The sequence below is a fragment of the Ambystoma mexicanum genome, chromosome 1q (assembly GCF_040938575.1).
Source record: "Ambystoma mexicanum isolate Mex_15411 chromosome 1q, UKY_AmexF1_1, whole genome shotgun sequence".
In the NCBI taxonomy this organism is placed as follows: domain Eukaryota; kingdom Metazoa; phylum Chordata; class Amphibia; order Caudata; family Ambystomatidae; genus Ambystoma; species Ambystoma mexicanum.
Genome location: NC_090922.1, coordinates 1,211,118,348 through 1,211,145,525, shown reverse-complemented (window position 1 = coordinate 1,211,145,525; position 27,178 = coordinate 1,211,118,348). Strand labels below are relative to the sequence as shown.

The 27,178-nt window shown below is 47.4% G+C and overlaps 1 protein-coding gene across 11 annotated transcripts in view; it reads left to right on the top strand.

Annotated features, from left to right (window-relative positions):
- SGIP1 (SH3GL interacting endocytic adaptor 1) overlaps positions 1 to 27,178 on the top strand; it is a 1,655,639-nt gene that overhangs the window by 324,873 nt on the left and 1,303,588 nt on the right. For all 11 annotated transcript variants that reach the window (XM_069641969.1, XM_069641968.1, XM_069641966.1 and 8 more), the window contains exon 3: positions 446 to 470. In XM_069641969.1, coding sequence (XP_069498070.1) covers positions 446 to 470 — 25 coding nt within the window. The remainder of the gene's footprint in view (positions 1 to 445; positions 471 to 27,178) is intronic.

The following is a 27,178-nucleotide window of genomic DNA, read 5'->3' as shown; positions in this document are numbered from 1 at the left end:
CATCCATTGCCGACAGCTAACTGCTCGACCAGAGGGGGGAAAACAATGTCTTCAAGGTTGGTGGGCATGCAGGTGCTGTTCTTTTGTTTTGTTTTTTGCCACAAGGCGCTATTTTTTTTAAGTAAGAAATGAAATGCATCATTTGCTTTTGACATTTTTGCAATGTTTTTCCAATCGTTTTCAGTATATTTCATATTAAGAATGTTAAACTTGTCTTAATGAGCGAAACACATAAACACCTAGAATAACCAAACACATTATTTTCTAATTGTCCATCTTGGAATGTCTGCTGTTGGAATAATGGAAAAGTTCTATTTTGGCATTGTTTGCATAGATGAATGTGTCTGCATTCAGTAATTTAAAATTGGTTTGAGTCTTTCTTCAATGCATTTTTCAACACCCAACTGTCCAGATTTTTAATGATGCATATCTTTTTATATTTCAGAGGATCACCAGATAGAGATGGCAGTGTAAGTATTTTATTAAATATATTCTCTAGAGGGTATTCATATAAAATGTTTTTTTCAAAAATGTATTTATTGGCGGCTCAAATTCTTTCATAACATTACCCCCGCTCCCCCTTCACCGTAGCCCCCCACCCTCCTTCCCCCACCCTCCACCAACAGTACATAAAAGAGGTAATAAACAATGTCCAAAATCCAAATATTTTGAGGGCACAGACGAATCCGATAATCATCCTTCATGTAGTGCAACAAAACTCCCCAATCCTGTCTAAATTTGTTGTCTTCCCTTTTGTGTATCATACGTTACTCATTCCATCGCCAAGACATGCCACAGTATAAAAAACACTTCATGATGGGATGGGGCAGTTTCTTTTTTCAAGTTTCTTGCAATCACCAAAAGGGCCGTCAATGATAATACCATACGTTTTTTGGTGTCCCGGGTCTCGTGGAACAGTATCTTGTTGCCATAAACCCAAGACAATCACCTGTCTCCAACTATATATTTGCCCCCACCACGTTCTTTAATGTTTGGTTTACTTGGCCCCAGAATGGTTTTAAGACTGGGCAGGGCCACCAGATGTGGAGCCAGTCCCCTTGTCCTTTACATTTCCGCCAGCAGTCTTGCAGGGTTCCCTTTAAACATCGCAGAAAAGCTCGCCGGTGTATAATGCCAGTGTGTGAGATTTTTATATCAGATTTCTCTTAATTGAATTGAACGTGTTAGTTTCAGAATATTTCGCCAGAGCCTCTCCCATTCAGCGTGCCCTCCCACTTATCCATATAAACCCACTTTTCCCGGGATACCCCTTTGGAAAGTAAAGAGTAAAATGCCAGAATGAAATGCGTAGCCCCTGTGTGGGACGTGATGTATTTCTCGAACATAGTGAGTTGTCTGCCTGCCTGAGCTTTATTAAGAGAGTGAGAAACCCAATGTCGCAGTTGGAGATGGCTAAGCCGATCATTTTCCGTTAGAGCAAAGGACTGTTTACATTGCTCAAACGTATTGATTTTTTTGATCCTGCATCAGATCCTTAAGACTTGTGCAACCCACGTCCCTCGATTTTCCAAATGCTAGTCTTCCCATCCTGGGAGTAAACAGAGTTATCCTATATAGGTGTGAAGGGCCCCAGAATAGTTGATGTGCGCTTTTGTCATAGTGCTTCATCCCACACTTAACCCACAAGTGCGGTTATTCACAAGACCTTCATACTCCTAGGGCGATCGGTCTCCGGTAGCCAGAACACCTCCTCTAGTAAACCACCCACTACTGCTCTATCCATGTCTACCCAAAATTTTCTATCATCTCCTGAAAACCATTGTTTTAGGGCTCTCAGCTGGGCCCACCTAGTAATTGTAAAGTCCGGGAAGGCCATAACCCTCTGTCTTGGTGCCATTAGGGTTCGTAATGCCACCCTCAGTCTTTTATTATGCCATATGAAGGCTGATACAATGTGGTTGAGCGTTTTGAAGAAGCTCCTGGGAATCGAAATCAGCAGTGCCTGGAAGTATTAAATTAATCGCGGTAAGGTCACCATTTTTATCGAGGCCATGCGCCTTAGCCATGATGTGTAAAGAGGATCCCACCTTTCGTAGATTCCCTCTCTCATAGTTTTAAGCAATCCAGGGTAATCCGCCTCATATAATGTGGCCACAGACTTCGTTATATAGACCCCGAAGTATTTAATTTTCTCTTCTGCCCACAAGAATTGGGCACAGCCATGTATTTCCTCTATTGTGTCACTTGTTAGTGGTAGGTTGAGTAATTCAGATTTATGGAAATTAATCTTCAGTTCTGAGACCGCCCCAAATATTGCCAGCTCCACAGAGATCGCCTTCAGAGAAACTACTGGGTCTGAGATAGCTAACAAAATATCATCAGCGAATGCCATTATTTTGTGTTCCAACCCCCAAAATGGATCCCTTCAACCATTGTTTCCTGTATACGTTGCAGAAATGGTTCTAGGTATATCGCATATTATAAGGGGGATAATGGACATCCCTGTTTTATTCCTCGTTCCAAGCTCATTTTACCTGACACTTGCACATCAATAGATACACAGATGGCTGGTCGATTGATAGTTTCTGTATCCTATGAAGAAATGGTTCACCAAAACCCTTTTTCCTCCTTGTTTGGAAGAGAAATGGCCATTCTATGCAATCAAACGCCTTTTCGGCGTCGAGTGCAAAATGTACCGCAGAAATTCCTGGCTTTTCTACTTTCTCAATTAAATGACATACCCTCCTCGAATTATCAAAGGTTTGACAAGTGTTTTGTAAAGCCCGCTAGGACAGGGTTAATTAACATATGGAGTTTATACTCCATACGTACGGCCAGTATTTTGATAAATAGTTTAGCATTGATATTAATCAATGCTATCGGGCGATATGACGCACAGTGTGCGGATTCTTGCCCTACTTGGGGAATATCACTAGTTTCGCCTCATTCATGGGTGCTGTAATGCATCCTGTCTTTTCAAACGAGTTGTATAAGTATATTAAGTGCTGACCTAAAATTAGTTGATATTTATTATAGAACCCAGCTGTGAAGTCGTCTGGTCCTGGGGCCTTTTTTGGCAAAAGCTTTTAATACCTGGGAGAACTTCCTCTTCTGTGATGTCCTCCTCTAGCTCCTCCCTATCCGAATTCGATAATTTCGGTAGAGTTACTTCCTTTAAATATGTATTCAAAGAGTTCTCCTGTAGTCTATCTGAAGAGCCTCTGATTACCTCTGTATCTGTCCCCTCTTTCCTTTTCTTTAATTTGCAAGATTGTTTGGGTAGTTATCCTCTCTTAATTGACATGCTAAAAACTGACATGCTTTATTTCCTTCCATATAATATTGTTTAGTCTTTTTGCTCTTAATAGTTCTAATTGTCCCCCTATGGCTCTATACTTTTTCTGTGTCCCCCCTTGTAGGGAGATTACTCATTTTTTGGCATAATAGTCTTTAATTGTCTCTAATTCTTCTTTGAGTCTACTCATCTTCTCCTTCTGAGCATTGACTGCTTTAAAAGCGTCCGATTAGGTCCCTGGGGAGGTATCTATAATCAAATTTTCTCTAAAATAAGCCGGAATTCTATCCTCTAGCTCTCCCGCAAAGAGAGTGTTCATTAAAATCAACTCTGGCAATACCCAGTTCCAGAGCCCCCTATTCCTAGTTGTCATAGTCGGTTATCTCCAGGGGTGCATGATCCGAAAGCTCAATTGATCCCAGAGCGACTTTCTGGAGCCGTCCTATCGTTCTAGACAAAACTCAAATGTAATCTATCCATGATTGAGTTTTGTGGATATGTGAATGAAATGTAAATCCGGCCTTCTTTCCACTCTTAACTCGCCACACATCAACTAGTCCTAATTGTGTGAATCTATCTTTGAGTTGTAGTGATAATGTAGCACCTCTCCTCCCTCTTTCTCTTCCTTTACTATGTTCTCCCATGACAAGGTTTCTAGATGAGTCTGAACTATGAAAGTCTTGTCAAAATAGGTTCTTCCAAAACCATCAACGACCACATTGACCACCTCGCTCCTGCCCTGGCTGACATCTGCAACCACTCCTCCACCACTGCAGCCTTCCCTTCCTCTCTGAAGCACTCTTGTGCACCCTCTTTTCAAGAAACCCTTAGCTGACCCCCTCCTGCCTGGCTAACTATCGCCCGATCTCCATCACTCCTTTCCTGGGTAAACTCCTGGAAAAGCTGCCCATCTTCCAGCTTAATCTTCACACTGAATCTGTTGGTTGTCTCATGACCATCAGTCTGGCTTCAGAGCAGCCAGAAGCACATAAACTGCTCTCCTGAACATCGGTGAAGACCTGCTCTCTAACCTTGATTCTAATCTCCCCTCTGTGCGCATCTTAATCTATCTCTTTTGCTTTTGACACGGTCAACCATGCCAACCTGCTCAATCGTCATTGTGATAACCTGGGTATCGCTGATCAGGCCCTGGCATGCCTGACCTTGTTCCTCTCTGACCGACCCTCCCAGGTCCAACTTGGGGCCTTCCTTTTCTCCATCTACCTTTGTGTTCCCCAGGGGTCTAACCTCTCTCCCTGGCTGTTCAACCAGTACCTGTCACCTCTCTCCCACTGCATTGCCGCTCTCTGCTCCAACTTTGTGCTCTGCGGATGACTCAGCTTGTTTTCAAACTCCCTTCTGCCATCTCTCCTTCTCTCATCTCTGTCTGCAGGCAACGATCTCTACTTGAATACTAGTAAGACGGAGATTCTCCTCATCGGCACACCTGTACCCTCCTTTCCTGTCGCTCCCTGGCCGGCCTCACTTGGCCCTCTTCATTCTCCCACCTGTGAGGCTAAGAACCTCAGGGCCATTTAGACTCCACTCTCATTTTCTCCTCACATCTCTGACGTCTCTAAGAAGTCCAACTACCAACTGCTCCTCCTCAGAGGTATTCTTACTTTCCTTCTCCCGGGAGCTCACTGTCTCTAGAGCTCTGGTTCTCTCTAGGCTGGACTACTGCAACAGCCTCTTTGTAAATCTGCCTGCTTCTACTCTCTGCCCTCTGCAACTCATCCAGAACAGGACTGCAAGACTTGTCCTTGGCTTCAAGCCCAGGGATTGTATCTCTCCAGCTCTGAAATCTCTGTATTTGCTCCCAGTGGCTGCAAGGATTAAGTTCGAGACCATCTGCGTTGTCCACAAGGCCTTAAGGGGCCCCAATACCTCCAACTCTCTCTTCGTAAATACCTCCCTACTCAAGCACTTTGCTCCTCCACCTCCCTTAAAGGGATAGTCCAGTAACAAATTTTATTTACAAAATAGATAGGCAATATAAAAAAAAAATACTAGCACTATTTTTTTTAAAACTTCCTATGGAAAAGTTTGAGCTATTCAAGCTCAAAATTCGCAAAAGCAAGCACATGGGCGCATCCATTTTGTGAAATGGATGCCCGCCTGTGCTGGCTTTTGCGACACTAATGAAGGAAAAGCCAGCCAGCTGTAGTAAACAAAAGCTACCGCTGGGTGGCTTTTCCTTCATTGGTGCCGGGACTCGGAGGACGCGGACCGGAGACCAGAGCAGGAAAGCTGCAGCTGAATCTCGGTAAGTGCTATTTATTTAAAAAAAAAAAAAAATAAGCACTAGCTGTGGTTTTTTCCTAAGTTTTCCGGGCTGGAGGAGCCCGGAAAACATAGAAATAAAACCGCAGCTTTAAAAAAGTTGTATTTATGTTTGCGGTCGCTTTTGAAGCGACCGCAAACATAAATACAACGTTGTTTTTGAAAACGCTGCGGTTTTTCTTTCCAAGTTTCTCAGGCTTCTCCGGCTCGGAGCCCGAGAGCCCCAAATGGGAAATCAGCTGTAGGGAGAAACACCGCGGCATGTAAACACAACTGTGTTGTGTTTCTGCCTGCTGTGGCTATCACTTTGGGTCTCCGGTGCTCCCCCAGGGGAGCACCGGAGACCCAAAGTGAAAGCCAAGGCAGGCAGAAACACAACACGGTTGTGTTTGTGCCTAAATCTGCTTCCCCATTTGGGGCTCTCTGGCTCTCCACGGGGGGCCCCGAGAGCCCCAAATGGGAAGGCAGATTTAGGCACAAACACTGCAGCATTTAGCATTTGCCATTTGGGGCTCTCGGGCCCCAAAAACCATTAAAACCTGGTTTGGGCGTAGGAAAAGCCTATGATACCAGTTCTTTACATTCTCCCAAAAATATAAATACTAATATTGTCTGCATTGTAGATCATACTTCTTGGAACAAATGGAATATTACAACACTGCATGCACATTATTGAGTACCAATAGGATCCATAGAAAAAAATATCAAACCTTTATCATTGTATGAGACCTTGGCATGGACACACCGGATGACAGGCTGTTACCCCACTAAAATCATTCACAAAATGCTGCCTACGACCAGTGGAGTTTTTGGGCACTCTAACCCTCAGAGGCAAAAAGGTTGTTTGGGGACACATGATCTGCGTCTCTAGTGAGACCTTAAACAAGGTCTGTTACATGGGAGAGCTGAACACTCAAGCGACGCATACCTATCAATGCGATTAAGTCCACGTATTTTAAGCTTTTTCTGTAATAAGCCCCCTATGACGTGGTCTCTTGTATGGTCATTTACTTCATTGATATGATATGGCATTTGTAACGCGCCTATACACAAGTGTTTCAAGGCGCGACGAGGCAGGAAGGGGGGGAACAAGGGGAAGACAGACAACGATCCTACTAGGCCAGGTGTCATTCAGATCGCGCAAGTGTAGGGGGAAGGGAGAAAGGGGAAGGGGAAGGGGAGGGGGGGAAGTGCAGTACAAGGTAAGTAAAATAGTAAGGGGCCAGCTGGTGGCAAGTGCAAGGTAAGTGCAGATAAGTGCTGGGAAGGGGGGGCTGTAGGGATACAGAGACAGTCCCGCAGTGCAGGGGTTGCCAGGGAGGCAGTGCAAGTGGAGAGTGGCTGGGCCCAGGACCGGGGTCGGTGAGAGCGGCCCAGTTGTAGATTCAGTGCAGTTTCAGCAAAGAATTAGCAGGGGAGTGGGAGAGAGAAAGCAGAAGCAAAGAGGAAGGTTTTGAGGTGCTTCCGGAACTGGAGATGGTTCTCCTCAAGTTTCAGGGAGGCAGGAAGGCTGTTCCAGAGGAAGGCCCCTGCAGCGGAGAGAGAACTACCCCCAGCTCGTTGCTTCGAGAAGCGGCTGACCCTGAGGGAGTTGGAGACGGATGAGCGAAGGGCTCGGGAAGGAAGATATTTAGGAAGAGAGAGTTGAAGGTAGTTAGGCCCCAGAAGACCTTGTGGACAATGCAGAGGGTTTTGAACGTTATCGTCCCAGCCACTGGGAGCCAGTGTAGAGATTTCAGTCCTGGAGAGATGCAGTCCTTGGGCTTGAGGCCAAGGACAAGTTTCGCAGTTCTGTTCTGGATGAGTTGCAGAGGGCGGAGAGTGGAGGCAGGCAGATTAAGATAGAGGCTGTTACAGTAGTCCAGCTTAGAGAGAACCAGGGCTCGGGAGACAGTGAGCTTCTGGGGGAAGGAGAGGAAGGGAAGAATACCTCCGAGGAGGTGCAGCTGGTAGTGTGACTTCTTTGAGATGTCAGATATATGAGGAGAGAAGGAGAGTGTGGAGTCGAAGATAACCCCAAGGTTTTTTGCCTTGCAGGTAGGAGCGGGAAGAGGAATGATTTTGAAACGAGGAATGGACTGGGAAAATGTAGACCTGGGAATCACAATGTGTGGGCAGTAACCTATCTTTGAAGGGATTGTGTCCTCCGACGTATTCCTTATCTTTGATAATACATTTCCAGCTTGCTGGCCTCGGAAGTTTTTTCCATAGAGGGCGCTGTGCGTCGATGTCCGCCGAGTCGATGTCCTTCGACGGTCACCGTATCGGCGCCGACGTCACCATGCCCATAAATAGCCACGCGCTGCATCCGTTGATCAGTTCCGTTTTTCCGCGCTTCGTGGGGCCTCGGAATCTCGTTGCTCAGTTCAGTCAGGATCACTATCTATTTCTACTTGAATATACCTTATCGTTCTCGATGGCTTCTTCATCAGAACCGACGACGCCGCGATCCGGCTTCAAGAAATGTCGAGACTGCGGTAAAAAAATGTCTAACGGATCCACACAGGATCTGCTTATGGTGCTTGGGATCCGAGCACCATTGTTCGGAGTGTGAGGACTGCATGTCCATGACGGCGAATGCCTTGAAGGAGCGCAAGGGGAAGCTCGAGAGAGGTAAGTCAGCCAAAACCTCCTCGAAAGTTTTATCGGCTGAGTCGAGGCATTCGTCTCCTCGCCGTCGAAAACATTCCCATTCTAGATCTCGAAGAAGCTCCCACCATTCGTCGAGATCAAGACACTCAAAAAAGAGCCGTCGAAGGTCCCATTCCTCGTCGTCTTCTGTGTCCCCAGAACGGGTCTCCTGTCCCACTAAACACAGTTCTCAAGCTGAGTGGGAGGAATTCAGAAAGAAAATGTTAAGCGTCTTCGAGAACGCGGCCTCAACCCCCTCGAAGAAAGCAGAGGGTGATACCCCGGGTGAAAAACCCAAAAAATCAAAACGCCGCGAGTCGCAGCACCCGGCAAAACATTCCACCCGAGAGCGCCATGAGCCATCGGGTAAGAAGACACTGTATTCGACGCTGTCGTCGAAGATTCCTTCGACGCACGGATCGGCGCCATCAACGCTGTTGTCGAAGGGTTCCTCGACGCATCGGTCGATCGACTCGACGCCGATGAAAGAGAGGACCAAGACCACTCCACAGCCAACGGTGATTTCAAGGGCCTCCGGCACGACGCCAAGACCGTCGTCGATGCCCTAGAGTAGGATCCCGATCCTCTCGAGTTCTTCGAGACCCCTTCCAGTTTTTTCGGTGCCTTCGAAGCCTGTTACATCGGCGTCGACGACATCAACGTTTTCTCGTCCAATAACGACAAGTTTGGCTCCTTCTGCCTTAGAGATGGGTTTTACTCCATTTCAGAGGTCGGAGTACCCTGGACTTTCTTCAATTTATGAAGAGGGGAAAGATTCTGAACCGGAAACATTCGGGTTACAGAGGACCACACTGCCTATTGCATAGGATTTCACCTCTGAGGAAAGAAGGCTGAAAGACCTACAGGAGTCATTACATGAGGCAAGTGGGCTGGACACTTCCCCAGAAGTGGAATTTGTTAAGCCAGACCCAGGGGAACATGCCGAAACACCCTATAGAACCCTGATGGCAAGAATTATTGAGTTTATGGGTTGGTCTGCGCCTTCACCTGTTTTTCAACAGGACGACCTAAAAAATATATTAGACAAAGGCCCACAGGAGGACCCGGTGGTCCCCTTCCATGCAGCCTTACAAAGGAAAATTGCATCTAATTGGGAAACTCCCAAAGTTATCCCTGCAGTCAATAAAAGATTGTCAACCAAGTATAGGGTAGCGGCTGCTGACCCTGAATGCTTATCAAAACACCCGACTCCAGAGAGCCTAGTAGTTCAAGCGGCAACTTCATGTAGCAGTAGGACCACTTATCCTACTGTCCCACAGGATAGAGATGACAAGAGGTACGACTCTATGGCGAAGAACGTTTTCTCTGCCTAGTCACACACTATGGGAGTGTGCTTCATCAGCGGCTGACTGCATACCCGAAGGAGAGGAAAAGGAAGCCTTCCTTAACATTATTAAAGATGGCAAGGATGCCATGTGCGAATCACTTCAAACTGGTATCGATTCCGCTGACAGTATCAGCAGGGCCATGGCGGCAAGTACAACAATCCGCAGGCATGCTCCAGATGTACAGGCCAGACTTTTGAATATGCCCTTTGACGGCTCTTCATTATTCGGTAAAAAGGCTGATGACAGTCTGGAAAAGTTAGACTTCTAAAGCAGCAGCAAAATCTTTAGGAGCTGCTATCCGCCAACCTTCTTTTCGCCCCTCAGGAACCTCTGGAAAAGGAAAGTCCTTAAGCTATTATTCCGCATTCGGGAAAGGCAGAGGACAGCCGGCTCAAAGAGGCCAAAGGAGATCCACCCGAGGTGGATGGGTCAAAAGTACTAAGGCTGCAGCAGCAGCAGGTGCCTCTTTACCCTCGGCATCTGCATCAGCCACCCCCAAACCACTCTGAGGCCTTTCCACACAATACACCTGTAGGGGGCAGGTTAACTCACCATCTGACGGAATGGCAGGCTATAACGTCAGATGCTTGGACATTGGAAATAGTTGCCCAAGGTTACTGCCTACCCTTTCTACACATTCCTCAGTCATCCACCGGGGAACAGCTCTCTGAAAGTTTCAGATCCGCTCCTCTTTCAGGAAATTATAGACCTGCTAGGGAAAGGTGCCATAGAACCGGTACCTGTAGCGGAAAGGAACAAGGGCTGGTACTCCCCCCCCCCCCCCCCCCCCCCCCTACTTTCTCATACCAAAGAAGGACGGAGTACTGAGACCCATCCTGGACTTACGAGAATTGAACAAGTTCCTCAGGAAGGACAAGTTCAAGATGGTAACTCTCTCTCAGATCCTTCAGGCCCTCCAGCTCCAGGACTGGCTGGTATCTCTGGACCTTCAGGATGCTTATTTCCATGTGCCAATCCATCTCAAACACAGGAAATACCTGAGGTTCGCAATTGGCGACTCATTATCAATTTCGAGTTCTGCCATTTGGGCTGACCTCCGCCCCGAGGGTCTTCACCAAGCTGATGTTGGTAGTGGCGGCGAGACTAAGGAGGGAAGGGATCCACGTCTACCCCTACCTGGACGACTGGCTAATCAGGGCTGTATCTTCGGAACAGGCCCAGGCCCAGCTAGATTATGTCTTCCACTTCCTTCACAGACTGGGCTTCTCCCTCAATTTAAAGAAGTCACAGATGATACCATCACAGAGACTCCAGTTCATTGGAGCGGTCCTGGACACTTCCCTGGGAAAAGCCTCGCCACCAGAGGTGAGGGCTCAAGATATTCTACAGATGGTCACCAAGTTTCAAAATGCCCAATGTCTTCCAGCCTTCGACTTTTTGAGGTTGCTAGGCCTCATGGCATCTTGCATCTTTCTTGTGCCAGAGGCTCGCCTGAGAATGAGATCTCTTCAGTGGGCACTGAGAAGTCAGTGGTCGCAATTCTCAGGGAGAATGACAGATCTCCTCTGGATTCCGGACAAGGTAGCCCGCGACCTTCAATGGTGGGCCTATCCAGAGAATATCTTGAAAGGAGAACTGTCTTGGCAACCATGGCCGGAGATAACCGTAGTCGGACGCCTCACTCATGGGGTGGGGAGCCCATGCCAACGACTTGACCATCAGAGGTCGTTGGTCTCCATCGGAGTCCAGACTACACATCAACCTATTAGAGCTGAGAGCAATCAGACTAGCGCTGAAAGCTTTCCTGCCATCAGTACAGGGGAGAAATGTCCTGATAATGACGGACAACACGGTGGCCATGCACTAACACAACAAAAGAGGAGGCGTAGGATCACTGCCACTGTGCAGAGAGGCGATGCAGCTCTGGTTTTGGGCAATCCAAGAAGGAATCTCTCTATCTGCAGTCCACCTCGCCGGAGAGAAGAACTTGACAGCGGACGCTCTGAGCAGGCAGAGCAGTCTCCCACGAGTGGGAGCTAGCTCAGGAAGTCCTTCAAGAGATCTTCACCCTTTGGGGAACCCCTCAGGTGGATCTGTTCGCCACAAGCAACAACAAGAAGTGCGATCTGTTCTGTTCAAGGGAATTTCCCCCGAGAGGAGCTTTAGGAGATGCGTTCGTAGTTGACTGGGAGTTTCAACTCCTTCAGTAACTGTTATTCCTCAAATGATCAGGAGGTTGAGAAGATTCTGGCAAACCATGATCCTAATTGCCCCGGATTGGGCCAGGAGAACTTGGTTACCGGACCTTCTAGATATGTCCATCTGTCTTCCAATCCGTCTTCCACTCGAAGAGAATCTTCTCTTGCAGAAGGGAGGTCAGGTTCACCATCCAGACACCAGAACCCTCAACCTTCACGCTTGGCTTCTGAAAGGTTGAGGTACAAGGATTGGGATCTCCCTGATGACGTCATGGAGGTGTTGCTTTTGGCCAGAAGACAGGCAACAAAGTTTTTATACCGCTGCCGTTGGAACAAATTTTGTAGCTGGTGTAGGGAAGAGAATATCGACCCTTTTTCATGTGGTACACCAACGGTGTTATCGTTTCTACTCTACTTGGCAAACTCAGGCCTTCAAGTGGGCACTGTAAAAGGCTTTCTTGCAGCGCTTTCTATCTTCAAGCGCACTGTGGAGGAACCATCGTATTTCAAAATTCCTCTAGTGGTACAATTTCTCAAGGGAGGCAACTCAGTCCAGGGTGCCTAAACCCCCCTCCCATACATCCTGTAGACCCAGACAGAGTGGCACCACTTTTGGCGGCTTCTGTGCAGAAGCCTGCCAAAAGTGGAACAAAGGGCTCGACTTGGGTTGGAGTTACAGAGGCGAACACAAACGCCGTTTTAAAACCGAGTCCTGGCAAAAAGACCCGACCGGGGAATAAATATTAAATAAATAACCCGGCGGTATCTTTAACATTGCACCAAAAAAGTTGTGCGTTTAAAATGAATGGGAAAATCCCATAGGAAATATTCTGGTGGAATATTTTGCGTGGTAACCCCTGCCACCAGCCAGAAACTCGACGAGGGGGGACTGCACAGTGCCCCCTCGAAATACAGACCCAGGGGCAATCTAATTGCCCCTACCAGCACTTCCATAATGTGATGGTTTGTACTGGTTCTGTTCACAATTTAAGACTAGTAAAGTCAATGGTGACTTTACATGCCCTGGGAGACAGTAGTCAGTCCCAGGGTATGGAGTTTGTTTGGGGGTCACTATGACACCCCTGTGTTACTGCACTGAGGGTGATGTGTAACACACTTACCAAAAACACATGAAACCCTATGGAGTAAAAGACCCCACAGCCCATAAAACACATTACAAAGTCAAAGGATATCTCAAATCATGTCTCAGAGTGGGAGAAAGAGTCTCACTCTTAGCAGGAGGAAAAAATAAACCCCAAAAATCCAGCAAAGCTGCTGGGGGACTCACTAGGTTTGGGAAATTGGCCTATACAGAGAATTCTCCCTAACAGGTGGTAGTGGCAGCGCATCTCAGGAGAGGGGGGATTCACGTCTACCCTTACCTGGACGATTGGCTGATCAGGGCGCGTTCTCCCGAACAAGCCTTGGATCATCTCGGCGTTACCGGTCACTCCCTTCACAGACTGGGCTTCTCCCTCAATTTCAAGAAGTCCCATGACACCTTCCCCGCAGCTCCAGTGCATCGGGGCTGTCTTAGACATGTCCTTGGGGGGGGGGTAGGGGGGGGAAAGTGCTCGCCACGCAAGGGGAAGACTCCGAACATTCTCCAGATAGTAACCAAATTTCAGAATGCCCAGAGTCTTCCGGCCTTCGAATTCTTAAGGTTGCTCGGCCTCATGGCATCCTGCATTTTTCTGGTGCTGGAGGCCCCTCTGTGAATGTGGTCCCTTCAATGGGTGCTCAGGACTTAATGGTCCCAATTCTCAGGCAGGATGTCGGATCGCCTTCAGGTTGCGGTCAGTGTCTCGCAGGATCTTCTGTGGTGGGCCTGCAAGGAAAACCTCATGAAGGGAGAACCTTTTTGGCAGCCATGGCCAGAGGTCACTGTAGTGACGGACGCTTCCCTCATAGAGTGGGGAGCTCACAACAACGATCTGACCATCAGCGGTTGTTTGTCTCCATCAGAGTCCAAACTACACATCAATCTTTTGGAGCTGACAGCAGTCGGGCTAGCACAGAAGGCTTTCCTGCCGTCTGTGTGGGGGAAGAATGTCCTGATAATGACGGACAACACAGTGGCCATGCATTACCCCAACAAGAGAGGAGGTGTGAGGTCACTTCCACTGTGCAGAGAGGTGATGCAGCTCTGGTTCTGGGCAATTTGAGAAGGAATCTCCCTAACGGCAGTTCTTCTGGCCGGAGACTAGAGCACGGCAGCGGACACTCTGAGCGGATAGAGCGCAGTCTACCACAAGTGGGAAATGGCTCAGGAAGTCCTTCAAGAGATCTTCGCCCTTTGGGGAACCCCTGAAGTGGATCTGTTTGTGACCGGGGCCAACTGGACGTACTAGCAGTACTGCTCAAGGGAATTTTCCCCGAGAGGAGCTTTAGGAGACGCGTTCATGGTGGATTGGGAATTCCCGCTACTGTACGAGTTTCCTCCAGTCCCTGTCATTCCTTAAGTTCTCAGGAGGTTAAGATGGTTCGGGTCCCGCATGATCCTAGTTGCCCCGGATTGGGCCAGGAGATTGTGGTACCCGGATCTTCTTGAAATGTCCATCTGTCCTCAGATGTCTTCCCCAAAGAGGATCTTCTCTCGCGAGAGGAAGGTCGGGTTCTCCATCCAAAGGTCAAGACTCTCAACCTTCACACTTGGTTTCTGAAAGGTTGAGATACAAGAATTGGGACCTCCCTGATGACATAATGGAGGTGTTGCTTTCAGCCAGGAGGCCGGCAACAAAGTCTCTGTACTGTTGCCGTTGGAATAAGTTCTGCGACTGGTGCAGAGAAAAGAATTGTAATCCCTTTCAGTGTTCAACCCCAGACGTTCTATCCTTTTTGCTTTCTTTAGCCCACAAGGGTCTTCAGGTGGGGACCATTAAAGGTTATCTTGCAGCGGTCTCTATCTTTAAGCGTTCATCCGCGGAATGCTCTTATTTTAAATTTCCTTTGGTTATTCAATTTCTAAAAGGGCTCACAAATGTGTTCCTGCCTTCACCGTTCGAGGTTCCGGTTTGGGACCTTAACTTGGTCTTAAAATTTCTGATGGGTGCTCCTTTTGAACCATTGCACTCGCATCCGTTGGGGTTGTTCACTTTTAAGACTGTTCTGTTGGTTAAATCTTACATCTGCGCGCAAAGGGAGCGAGTTGCAGGCACTCTTCCAAGTCACCCTTTACTGTATTCCACAAGGACAGGGTTGTGTTAAGCGTCAAACCCTCCTTTCTACCCAGGGTAGTTTCAGACTTTCATTTGAGGGTATCCGGTAATAATATCCCCAACAAAAATATGGCTGTTTGGTTCGCCATAGGCAATATTTTTATTGGGGATATTATGTGGGAGGGGGGGTGTCCCCCGCACATTAAAAAGTGATGCAGGGGTTGCGGGGGGTGTCCCCCGCAGGGTCCATTGTGAATTTCGCCGCAAAAATATGGCTATTTTTGTATGGCGATATTTTTGCGGCAAACTTATCACATGGAACCCATTTGAGTCTGGAAATTGTACTGCCTGCCTTCTATCCTCCACATCCTAGTTAAGAAGAGGAAAGGCTTCATAGGTTGGACAACTAGGAGAGCGTTGAGCTTTTATATTTCCATAATGTCCAAGGTGAGAGTGGATGCCCAGCTATTTGTGGGATACACAGAGCACAAACTAGGCCAGGCTGTGTCTAAACAGACCTTGTCTAGGTTGGATCATCCTCGCTATTTCTGAATACTGTACTTTGGCGGGCAAGGTCCCTCCTGAAGGCTTGCATGCTCATTCCCCAGGAGGAATGACTACGTAGACAGCCCTGCAAAGGGGTGTCCCTGTAAAAAAAAAAAAAAAAACATTTGTAATGCTGCAGTCTTCCATACACACATTTACCAAGCATTATTCCCTGGATACTTCCCATGCTCAAGATGTGGCGTTTGGTAAGGCAGTCCTTTATTCTGCCCTTTAATTGCCAATCTTGATAAATTCTTCACCTTCCTCCAATACGGTATTGCTTTGGGTGTCTGTCATAGATGAGGAATACGTTGGAGGACCCAATCCATTCGAAGAACAAGTTACTAACCCCATGTAACGTTCTTTAGACTGGATGTTCCTCCAACATATTCGTCATCGCCCTCCCATCTCTGTAGAATTTCCCTGGCTATTACAGCTTTCGTTCCAACAAGGCTGAGTACGGTCAGGCCCGATTTGTGGCCACCTCTGCTACACGAGGAGAGAGGGGGAAAAACAAGAACTGAGGCTACGGGCGCTGTGCGTGCTACTTACGATAACTTCCAATGACGTCACCCTCGACGGAGGCCTCGACGGAGGCCTCCAAGGGACATCGACCCACGGCACTCTCTGCTGAAATGTTTCCGTACCAGCCGAGCTGTGGACACTACATGTGTCAAAGATGAGGAATACGCTGGAGGAACATCCAATCGAAAGAACGTTACCAGGGGTAACTAACTTGTTCTTCTGTACGCGTTTCCGCCATTGACTCTCCTGCTACAAGTCGCCAACACACTCAGACCGGCGTGACCGTAGGCAGATTTGGTACCCGAACCTTCTCAGCACGTCAGCGTCGCCTTTGGTCAAGCTGCCAGTGGTTCCAGATCTTCTCACCAGAGGAGGAGGCCCAATCCTACATCACGACCCAGGATTGCTGAACCTGAGGGCTTGCCCCCCTGCAGCCCTAGAGTTTGGAGGATACGAGTTGCCAACGGACTGCAGGGAGGTCCTTGCAAAAGCCAGGGCTTCGTTGACCTTTGAGTGCTAAGGTAACGAGCGTTTCACTATGTGGTGCCGGTCACAGAAGATTAGCCCTTAGAGGGTCACGTTCCCAAAGATCCTGCTGTACTTATCCTTGGCCAAGGCCGGACTGGCACATGCCTCCAAGGTACTTCTGGCGGCTATGTCCTGCTACACCAGGTCACCATGAAGGTCTTTGCTTTGGTCTCATCGACTCGTCAAGGAGTTTCTCAAAGGACTTTTCCGATCTTTCCTGCTGGTGAAGGCTCCTGCCCCGACGTTGGAACTCAGCATGGTTCTGACGAGGCTCATGGAGGGGAGGCCCTTGGAGCCTATGCATCAGGCCCCTCTTGTTCCTCTCGTGGAAAATGGCTTTCCTTTTGGCCATCACCTCTGCCAGGAGGGTAGGTGAGATCCAGGCCCTATCCTGCAAGCAACCATACCTGACTTTCCACGAATCGATGGTGGTGCTGCGGACGCACCCCTCTTTCATAGCAAATGTTCCATCGGAATTCCACCTCAAGCCTTCAGGGTTACCTGTTTTTGTTCCCGAAGCCTTGTTCACCGGCTAAAAGGGCCTTGCACTCGTTGGACATTGATGGTGCCCTGAAGTTCTGTGTGACATGCATGAAAGCTTTCGGAAGACGTCACAGCTGTTTGTGAACTTTGATCCTGTGAACAATGCAAAGGCGTTGTCCAAGGCTTCCATTTCAAGGTGGCTCTCCGGCTGCATCACGCACTGTCATCAGTTGGCGAACCGACTGCTGCCCGGCTGTCCGAGAGCCCACTCCACCAGAGCTATCGCTGCGACGACTGCATTCCTGTCTGGTGTGCACCTGCTGGACGTCTGCAAGGCTGCTACAATTGATGATAAACTAGGGCAGACAGTTAATGAAAATGCAGTCTTTTTAATTTTAACTTGGCTGCTATAATGCATCATCTGATTTTGTTTCTTTGACGCCATTTACTGTTGCATTCCCTGAATGGAGTACACCAATTAAAGGATTACTTAAGGGCATTTCTTACAGAAATGTTAAATATGAGGGATAAAGTATTTTGGCTAAATTTAAGCTGAATATTAACAGCAGCAAACACCAGGATACTTCCTTCTCCTGCTAGGCATCTGCACCCTACAACAGTTCTGAAGACGTTTCTGTTTGGCCAATTCTTCAACTGGCTCTCCAACCAATATCTCACGAGCCAGCATGCCTTCTATTGGAGGCTGCCTTCCCTAATTAACTTATATTAATTGTTTGATAGCCTTAGCAGCATTTTTTTGCATCCAACTTGGGTTTGCCCTTCCAAACCTATGCATATACATTCATGCATACACAAAACCTATTTTTTCAAGACTTATGTTCTTTAAAGATTTAAGAGGTGCCCCCTTTTTCAAATATTCTTCCTGTTCTGTGATTGTTTGAATTGCATCAAAATTAAATGCATATACTCCATGCTCTGTGCAGCTTCAAAAACCTTCACTTTGGTGCACCTTAATTCTTATAAAGCATAAGTATCAGTCGTGTAACTATGGTGTCAGTTTGTATTGTTCGTTAGACTTGTAAAATAGATCATTTAAACCAGTTTTGTAACAATATTAACTTTCAACTGCACCGAATATTTCTAATGGATTGTGTCTTCCTCCGGATTCCTCATCTTGGCTATATCATAGCCTGCTTTTCAGTCTCGGAAAATGTTTCAACAGCAGAGGGCGCTCTGCGGCATCAAGCCGATGTCCCTCGACCGTTTTGCATTCCTGCGTGTGGCCGTAACTTTGATGAGTACAAATAGCACACACTGCACACGTTGGCTCAGTTCCGTTTTTGCGCATACACAGCACGCTCTCGGAACACTTGGACTCGCCTTGTGACTCTAACCTAATTTTTTCAAAAGTCACAATGTCTATGCTGAAAACCGGCTTTAAGAGATGTTTGTTAATGTTAGAAATATTAAACCTAACCGAGGAACCACCAATTGTTGAGACTGGCCCAAACTATTCGATTTAAACAACGCCCCAGCACAAATCACCTATTTAGGGATCAAACGAACGTCCTCAATAGGTCAGATCTACAATGCCAACTATCTGAATCTCCTGGCTAAGCTACAAACAGACCTAGTGAAAAAGAATCCCCTCAACATCTCGTGGTGGGGGAGGCTGACTGCTATAAAAATGTCGGTCTTACCGAAACTACTCTATTATTTTCAAGCACTGCCAGTGAAAATCCCAAGATCATTTTTCAGGGCACTGAACAAAATGTTGAGTGCTTTCATATGGAAACATAAGATACCTAGAATTGCGATGTCAACCTTAACAGCACAGAAAGATCAAGGTGGATTAGCTCTACCCCACATCTGCAGATACTATGAGGCAGCACAGCTGAGAGTAATAAAAGAATGGGTAGCTCAAACACTGAACATATTTGGGCCAGACAGGCTATGGCTGTGGCGGGCTCCCCCCCTCTTTAACCTAATATGGCTAAACAAACACTACAGGCACCTTAATACCAGGATAAACAAGGAAGTGGGGGTGCGAATTGAGGCATGGGACACAGCAGGCAAAAGGGGTATCCTAATAACGTTCCCATCACCCTTCACCCCGATGTTCGGGAACCCCGACTTCCAACTGGGGATGAAACGGAGCTCATACAATACCTGGATACAATCAGGGTGCTGCAAGATAAGAGACATGTACAGATGCCCGTCTATGACATACCAGGAATGCAAACAGGCACTGGGGATCACGTCAAAAGAGGAATTTAAATATACTCAACTGAAACACTAGATTACTCCCACCCCCCCCTCCGCATCCCCAATAAAGAAGCAGCCGCGAGACAGCTGACCCCGTTTGAAATCTATATGACAACAGACACGGGCTCCAAACAAATAGTCTCCAACTTCTACTGTTGGAACGTCCAAGGGGAAGACATACAATGGAATTATATGAAACAATGGGAAAAGACACTGGGTGCACCCATTACGAGGAAAAACTGGGAATACGTATGGACCCTAATCCCGAAGCTAACGCGCTCAATACAGATGAGAGAAATGTGGCAGAAAGTTATACTACAATGGCACTACACCCCAAAGAGGCTCCAGGCAATGTCCCACCCACATGTGACAAATGCTGGTGAGGATGCCCCACGAAAGGGGACTGGAAACACATTTGGTGGAGCTGCCCTAAGCTCCACCAGTTATGGGGAGATGTGAAATCCCAAGTAGGAAAATGAGAGACTAGATCAGCTGCAGGACAAGGTATGGCTGGCGGGTCTGTGGGAGCCGGGCCAGGGATTCCATACGAAAAGACAACCAAGGCGAGTGATGACCTTGGTAATAGCAGCATGGCTGACGATAGCCCAACACTGGAAACAAAAAATCCCTCCAACAATACACGACTGGCTACAAAAAGTGTGGAGATTTCTTGCTTGAATGGAAGACCAAGAAACTACAAGGAATTCTCGATACATTTCGGAAAGACTGGGGAAACATCCTAACCTATCTCCAAAGTGACTATATGCTTCAGTGGTGCCCTTACAACAATAGAATCCTGGACATCTTATAAAACTGCCTACACCCCGGCGCAGGAAGCGACCGGTCCACACCACCCAAGGGGGGGAGAGGGGATGTAGTTGGGGGGGAGGGGGGAGGGGAAGGGGTCCGGGGGAATTGGCGACACTATTGTTGATTGTTAAACTGCAAAATCAATCAAATTTGCTTTAAAAAATGTTCGTACTGTGACTGGACTATGTCAATCACTGATCGGCAAAGAATTTGTCTCTGCTGCCTCAGCAAAGAACATGAGGTTAATGAGTGCCACTCCTGCCAGTCGCTGACCATTAAGGCCTTAAAAGAGAGCAGGTCAAACTCACCCTAGGTCGATCGGTTTCCAAGTCGCCATAGTCTACTTCTTTGAAGAGAATCTTCTGAAAGAAAGTTCTACCAGAGACAAGTCTCCAGAAAGGCCCAAAAACTCTCTAAACCTACTAAGCGTTCGTGATCCACGAGCGATTGCTGGTACTCTACTACATCATCACGAAACAAGTCAAAGAAACCACTCCATCGCTCCTCTTTCGACTCCTTGCCTGTCACGACTCGCTCCCTTCGCTCCCGTTCCCACCACTTGGGGGCATGATTTGGGGTATATTCCCTACTGGACCTTTCCTCCGAACCTTATGCTACGGTGCTGTGATGAATTGGGAGCGCTAAATCCCTATTTTCCAAGCTACTTCCCTTCCGGATCCATTCCAGGTTTTTGGCAGCCAGCATGCTTCTTTAACCAAATGACTATGCTTCCCAGAATGCCTGGCCCACTGCTCCACCTCCACCCTTGCAGGACAAGGTTGGGTGGAGGATAGGCAACAGCTGTGGCTGCAGGTGCAGCAATCAGCACACCTGAGGCGTGTGCTCGTTAAGCAGCTTTAAAAGCCTCAGTCTTACTTCAGTCCAGCGCTGGTCATCGTTTGCAGTGTTCCTGTTGTGACTAGTCCCTTGTTCCTTGTTCCTTGCCTTTGTACCTAGTTCCTAGTTCCTGTTTTCTTGTTCCTCCGCCCTGAATGTCGGATTCATGCGCTAATTGATTTCTGCTCCCTTGATTCCCTTTTTGTCTTCCTCCGTTTGCAGGCAGCATTTCTCAGTGCTTTCCCCTTTTAGATGCAGCCCAGTTTGTCTGTGTTCTATATTTCTTTGACTCTGTCCGTTGCTGCTGTAAACCCGTATGCCTTAGCCTTCCTCTTAGATTAGCTTCCTGTCTTTTCCTTGGAGGGGTAGGGAGAAGTTTGCATTGGTTATTTCGTTTTTCCCTGCTCCTGATCCTTACTTTCTATTGGGATCCATTCCATGTTTTCCATTGCACTTCTGCATTTATTTCCCATTTGATTATTAGGTGTGGTGTGCGGATGTAGCTAGCTCCTGTGTGAATGCTTATGTTTGCCTCACTAATTTGTAATCACTATTCCAACTTAGGTATTTAGTTTTCCTCCCATTGCTGTTCTAGCCTTTCTGGGTCCCAGTTTCATCAACAGGATTCGTGGGCTAGCTGACATTCAAGAGGATTATCTCGTCCTCGTGAGTACTGTTCTTTATTTCCCTTATTTAATACCATCAAGAGTGTTAGTTCACAGATCCTGTCATTGCTTGCCCTCCACGTGGGTTTAGCGCTGTCAGTACCTGTAACAGCAATTGGGGGTAAGGCGCTTGCCGACTTTCCTCGCGGTCAGGTGCTTACCCCACATCCCTTTTCATATATTGGTTTTGTTGTCACACTCTATTTGCACTCCTGGGTTCTAGCATACATGAGTCGTTGTTGCTGTGTGCACGTAGTTTAATTCGAAGCCTTTCACTGTGTAATTTAGTGCACATTTCCCTTGCCATATTCGCTGTCTTTGTACTCGCCTGACTAATCCTGACAGAAGCCTAAAATTCCCATTGAATATGGCAAGTTTAAGAAAGAAAGGCAGCAAGGCCCCTAACAAGTTTGTACAGAAAGCTTCCCCTACATTTACCTGTGACAATCAAATCACTAGTCCTGACTTAAATGAACTCCTTGTCACGAATGGGCATTTACGTGCAAAGTATTTTTCTCATAGGATGGCACATCCTACATTGCCTGATCCTAGTTCTATCTTTGGTTTTGATCCAGATTCTATGTCAGCGCAAGCCTTAGCTGCAGAAAACAACACACTGTTAGACTTAGTATACAAGAGTACCTCTGTTGTTGAACCCCATGATTCCAGTTGTGCTTCACCTCAAATAGAACAGTTTCATGGTACAAACATAAAGAATGGAGGGGTTCCCTGCATAACTTCTGTTTTCTACCCTCAGTCTAAAGCATACTCCTTTGCACAAATACATACTGTAGTCCCTAATGCCAAGAGGTCTAATGTCAATAGTTTGCTTAAGGGAAACACAGACCAAGTTAGTAAGAGAAAGTATAAATCTCAGAACCTGAAAGCAGTAGAGGACAATGCACAATCGGTGCACTTCCAGATTGCTAGTGCAGGATCCAGCCCTGATGCCACTATGCCTCCCCCTGTGCCTACTGATAGTGATGTACAGTTAATGCAGGGCATGCTAAGAGCTAAGCTTGAGGAGTTAAGACAAGAATTAATTTCTTTACAAGAGGAGAATAAGAACTTGCACTCTTTACTGAATACACCTCAGACTTTATCTGTTGATGTTGAGGAAGTGAACACTGTTCGGCCCCTGAGCGCAGAGACTTTGGTAAACTATGATATTTGTCAATATGTTAGATCTATTGGGAGCGAAGGTCTTTCGTCTAGCACAGCGCTTAATCTGGGCACAGTTTCTAACAATTGTTCTGCTGTTTGTCAGGGATTGCAGTTAGCTGAAGATTTACAAGCCACTCCTTTACCTAAAATTTCCTGTGTAGCAGTTTGTCATAATTCTGAGCTAGCACACATACAAGCTTCTGATTTCCAAACACAATCCACAATGGTGGCATACACAGATTCAGTCACTAGAGTAGGCTTAGGCCCTGCTCTTGATACAGCTGCTGAGACTGAAGTAAATGTTAAAGCTGATGTGGAAAACGATGTTACCTCTGGGTTCACTCTTCCTTCTGCCAATTCTGATCAATACGAACAGTCAGAAACAGTACAGATTTCATCTTCTGATGGTCTCATTCCACAGCATACAGAACCAAAAGACCGGCAGGCGATTCCTGAACTGTTGATTGTAAGTCTGCCTCTTTCAGAAGCTAAGACAGAGGAATGGACCATTGACGAAATCCTGATTAACAGAGACTTTACTATGGTAATTCCACTGGTTGATTTTGACTTCTACAAAGAAAAAGACTCTGTGTCACCCACTAAAGAAAAGGACTGCAAGGGTACAGCTCAGTCTTTGGTTACTGGTGCCAAGGAGTCTACTTCCCTAAAGGTGCCCTCCATTCCTGAGCCACCAATGTGTCTGTCAACTTCTGAGACTTCTGTCTGTCCTCCTACAACCATTGACTCTTCTATGATCCAACCCACAGCCCTGCAGTCATCTTTGGCACACGTGTCTTCACCCAATGAACCACTGCCATGTCTGCCATTTATTCAAGAGCCAGTCCCAAAGACCTGGACATGTTTGTATCCAGCAACCGAGATTGCTCCAGCTTGCATGCCTTCAGCCTCAAGGTTTCCTCTGGCCTGCCTGTCTTCAGCTACAGTGACTCATCCTGCAGATCATCCTTCAGCTATAGAGCCTCCGGTAGTCCATCATAAGTGCATGTCTTCAGTCCCGGAGTATACTGAGTATTTGCCTTCAGTTCATGAGACGCCTGTATCCTGCTTAGCCTCGCTGCCAATATCAGAGGTATACCTGTCTACACCATCAGATCCTGCTGTATTTTCTTCTGCTCCAGCGATTCCTCCTGAATCCCAACCATTTACTGTCGATGAACGTCTAGCCTGCCTTTCTTTTGCTTCAGGAGGAGCACCAGAATGCCTGCCTTTTCCACAAGACGATTCTCCCAACTGCTTCACTTTAGCATCAGAGCCTCCTAAAAATGCAGCATCAGAGTTTGAGACTTTTGCCAGCTCCCGCTTCAGAGTCATCAAGCTGGACCAAGTGATGAGTCAGAACCACTCACCTGGGTGTGCACAGGGGGTGGTGCAGACCGGCGTATTACCTACAGGACTTGTGCAACAGAATTCCGCCAAGAAGCACCAGTTGGGTGCTAGTAGCCAAAGGAAGGGAATGACTGCTGCAGTTCAAAATGTGTCTGTTATTGCTCCTTCTGCGAGTGTGCCTGAAATACCAAGTCCTGCGTCTATCACTCCTATTAGTATGCCAAACGTCCCTGCTGTTGTATCCCACGTGCAACAAAGTGGCTACACGACTGTCACCAGGAGTACCAGCCTTGTACAACCCATTGGACTTTCAGGTCTCCAAGGCGTAGAACATGTGCAGTCAAACCTTAGTCACTTTCAACCACAAGCCTTTTCCCAGATGAATGACAGAAGAAAATCTGAACCTCTACCTCAGCCGCCACCTTCTCTAATGGCTGAACATAAACCTTTCCTGGAGCCAGCAATTTCCTCACCTCCCGCATGTCCACTCTCGGCAGAAAGGCTAACAGGGCTTCTACCATTGTCTAAGGTATGTTGCACCAGCCTGCCTCCCTCCTCAAAGACTTATAAGGGTCCACTCCCAGTGACTGAGCTTCCTGGACCTTCCAACTCTGCTTCAGGTCCGGCAAGTCCTTCATGCCTTTCTTCGAACCATGAGTCTCTTCCTCACCAGAAGCCACCGTTTCCATCAGTACCACCTCCAAAGACAAAGCGCTCCTATCATGGAAGTCCATCTGCCTTTGCCCACAGGCCACCATTTCCATCAGTACCACCTCCAAAGACAAAGCACTCCTATCATGGAAGTCCATCTGCCTTTGCCCACAGGCCACCATTTCCATCAGTGCCACCTCCAAAGAAAAAGCACTCCCATCATGGAAAGAAGATGTCTCGTGCGGGTGGCGGGCACCCGAAGACGGCCGTAGGAGGGGGTATACTGTCACGACTCGCTCCCTTCGCTCCCGTTCCCACCACTTGGGGGCATGATTTGGGGTATATTCCCTACTGGACCTTTCCTCCGAACCTTATGCTACGGTGCTGTGATGAATTGGGAGCGCTAAATCCCTATTTTCCAAGCTACTTCCCTTCCGGATCCATTCCAGGTTTTTGGCAGCCAGCATGCTTCTTTAACCAAATGACTATGCTTCCCAGAATGCCTGGCCCACTGCTCCACCTCCACCCTTGCAGGACAAGGTTGGGTGGAGGATAGGCAACAGCTGTGGCTGCAGGTGCAGCAATCAGCACACCTGAGGCGTGTGCTCGTTAAGCAGCTTTAAAAGCCTCAGTCTTACTTCAGTCCAGCGCTGGTCATCGTTTGCAGTGTTCCTGTTGTGACTAGTCCCTTGTTCCTTGTTCCTTGCCTTTGTACCTAGTTCCTAGTTCCTGTTTTCTTGTTCCTCCGCCCTGAATGTCGGATTCATGCGCTAATTGATTTCTGCTCCCTTGATTCCCTTTTTGTCTTCCTCCGTTTGCAGGCAGCATTTCTCAGTGCTTTCCCCTTTTAGATGCAGCCCAGTTTGTCTGTGTTCTATATTTCTTTGACTCTGTCCGTTGCTGCTGTAAACCCGTATGCCTTAGCCTTCCTCTTAGATTAGCTTCCTGTCTTTTCCTTGGAGGGGTAGGGAGAAGTTTGCATTGGTTATTTCGTTTTTCCCTGCTCCTGATCCTTACTTTCTATTGGGATCCATTCCATGTTTTCCATTGCACTTCTGCATTTATTTCCCATTTGATTATTAGGTGTGGTGTGCGGATGTAGCTAGCTCCTGTGTGAATGCTTATGTTTGCCTCACTAATTTGTAATCACTATTCCAACTTAGGTATTTAGTTTTCCTCCCATTGCTGTTCTAGCCTTTCTGGGTCCCAGTTTCATCAACAGGATTCGTGGGCTAGCTGACATTCAAGAGGATTATCTCGTCCTCGTGAGTACTGTTCTTTATTTCCCTTATTTAATACCATCAAGAGTGTTAGTTCACAGATCCTGTCATTGCTTGCCCTCCACGTGGGTTTAGCGCTGTCAGTACCTGTAACAGCAATTGGGGGTAAGGCGCTTGCCGACTTTCCTCGCGGTCAGGTGCTTACCCCACATCCCTTTTCATATATTGGTTTTGTTGTCACACTCTATTTGCACTCCTGGGTTCTAGCATACATGAGTCGTTGTTGCTGTGTGCACGTAGTTTAATTCGAAGCCTTTCACTGTGTAATTTAGTGCACATTTCCCTTGCCATATTCGCTGTCTTTGTACTCGCCTGACTAATCCTGACATTGCCGAACAAGTGATGGGTTCATTTTGCCAATAAGACTCCATCCACAGTCGAATGATGAAAGTTACGTCAGAAAATGTACGAATTCTTGAAGGTAGGCCCCCCTTGTCCCTCAAAAGTACCAACGAAGGCTAGCGATCCCACTTAGTCTTCCAATACCATCAGGGAATCGAATAAAACTTTGACTCTCGCACCCAAAAGCTTGAGTCCGAGATCCTCAGGAATATCATCTTGATTAGCGTCGATAGTATCAAGCATGGAGACAACATCGAAGCCAATGGCTCGTGTGCTCTCCTTCTTAAAGGAATAAAGTCGAATGTCATGATCTCTGCTTCCAAAAGGTCAGGGTTTTCCCAACTCCCTTGGAAGCAGATCCATAACCCAGGTTCCGAGTGCCAACCAGTCCCAATTGGGACCTTTTGGACCCAGTCCTGGCGCCAGTGGCACCAGGCTCATAAATATGCCCAGTCCCAGCGCTGGAAGCGCCGGGCTCATAATGCTTGGGTGGACTTACCTGCAGCAGACCATGCTGCTTACTTGCCTGCCAGTTGAGCCTCTGATCCTCTTCTGTTTGGAACTACTTTTCCTGTTGGGTGGGGCAGGAGCCACTCCCTAGGTGCAGAACACTGGAACTCTTCTGGAAAGCAGGAACTCTTTTCTTACCTAGGCATGGCTGTGGAAGGAGACACCTAAGCACTACAGGAGGCTATTTAAACCACACCCGATGGATGAATCTTGCTTTGCGTTATTCTGCATCCTCTGCAGCAGAACGCTCATCGTGTCTTCTGCATCTGATCCTGGGCCTAAGGAAAAAGGCTTACCATCCTGAATCCAGTCTTCAGCAACACCTATAAAGACAAGAAAGAACAGGTTAGCATTACTGTCTTCAGTGACAGCGCTTCACTTACCTGGTCCATCGGCTGTCACCAACGCCTCGCGCTGCATTCCGGCAT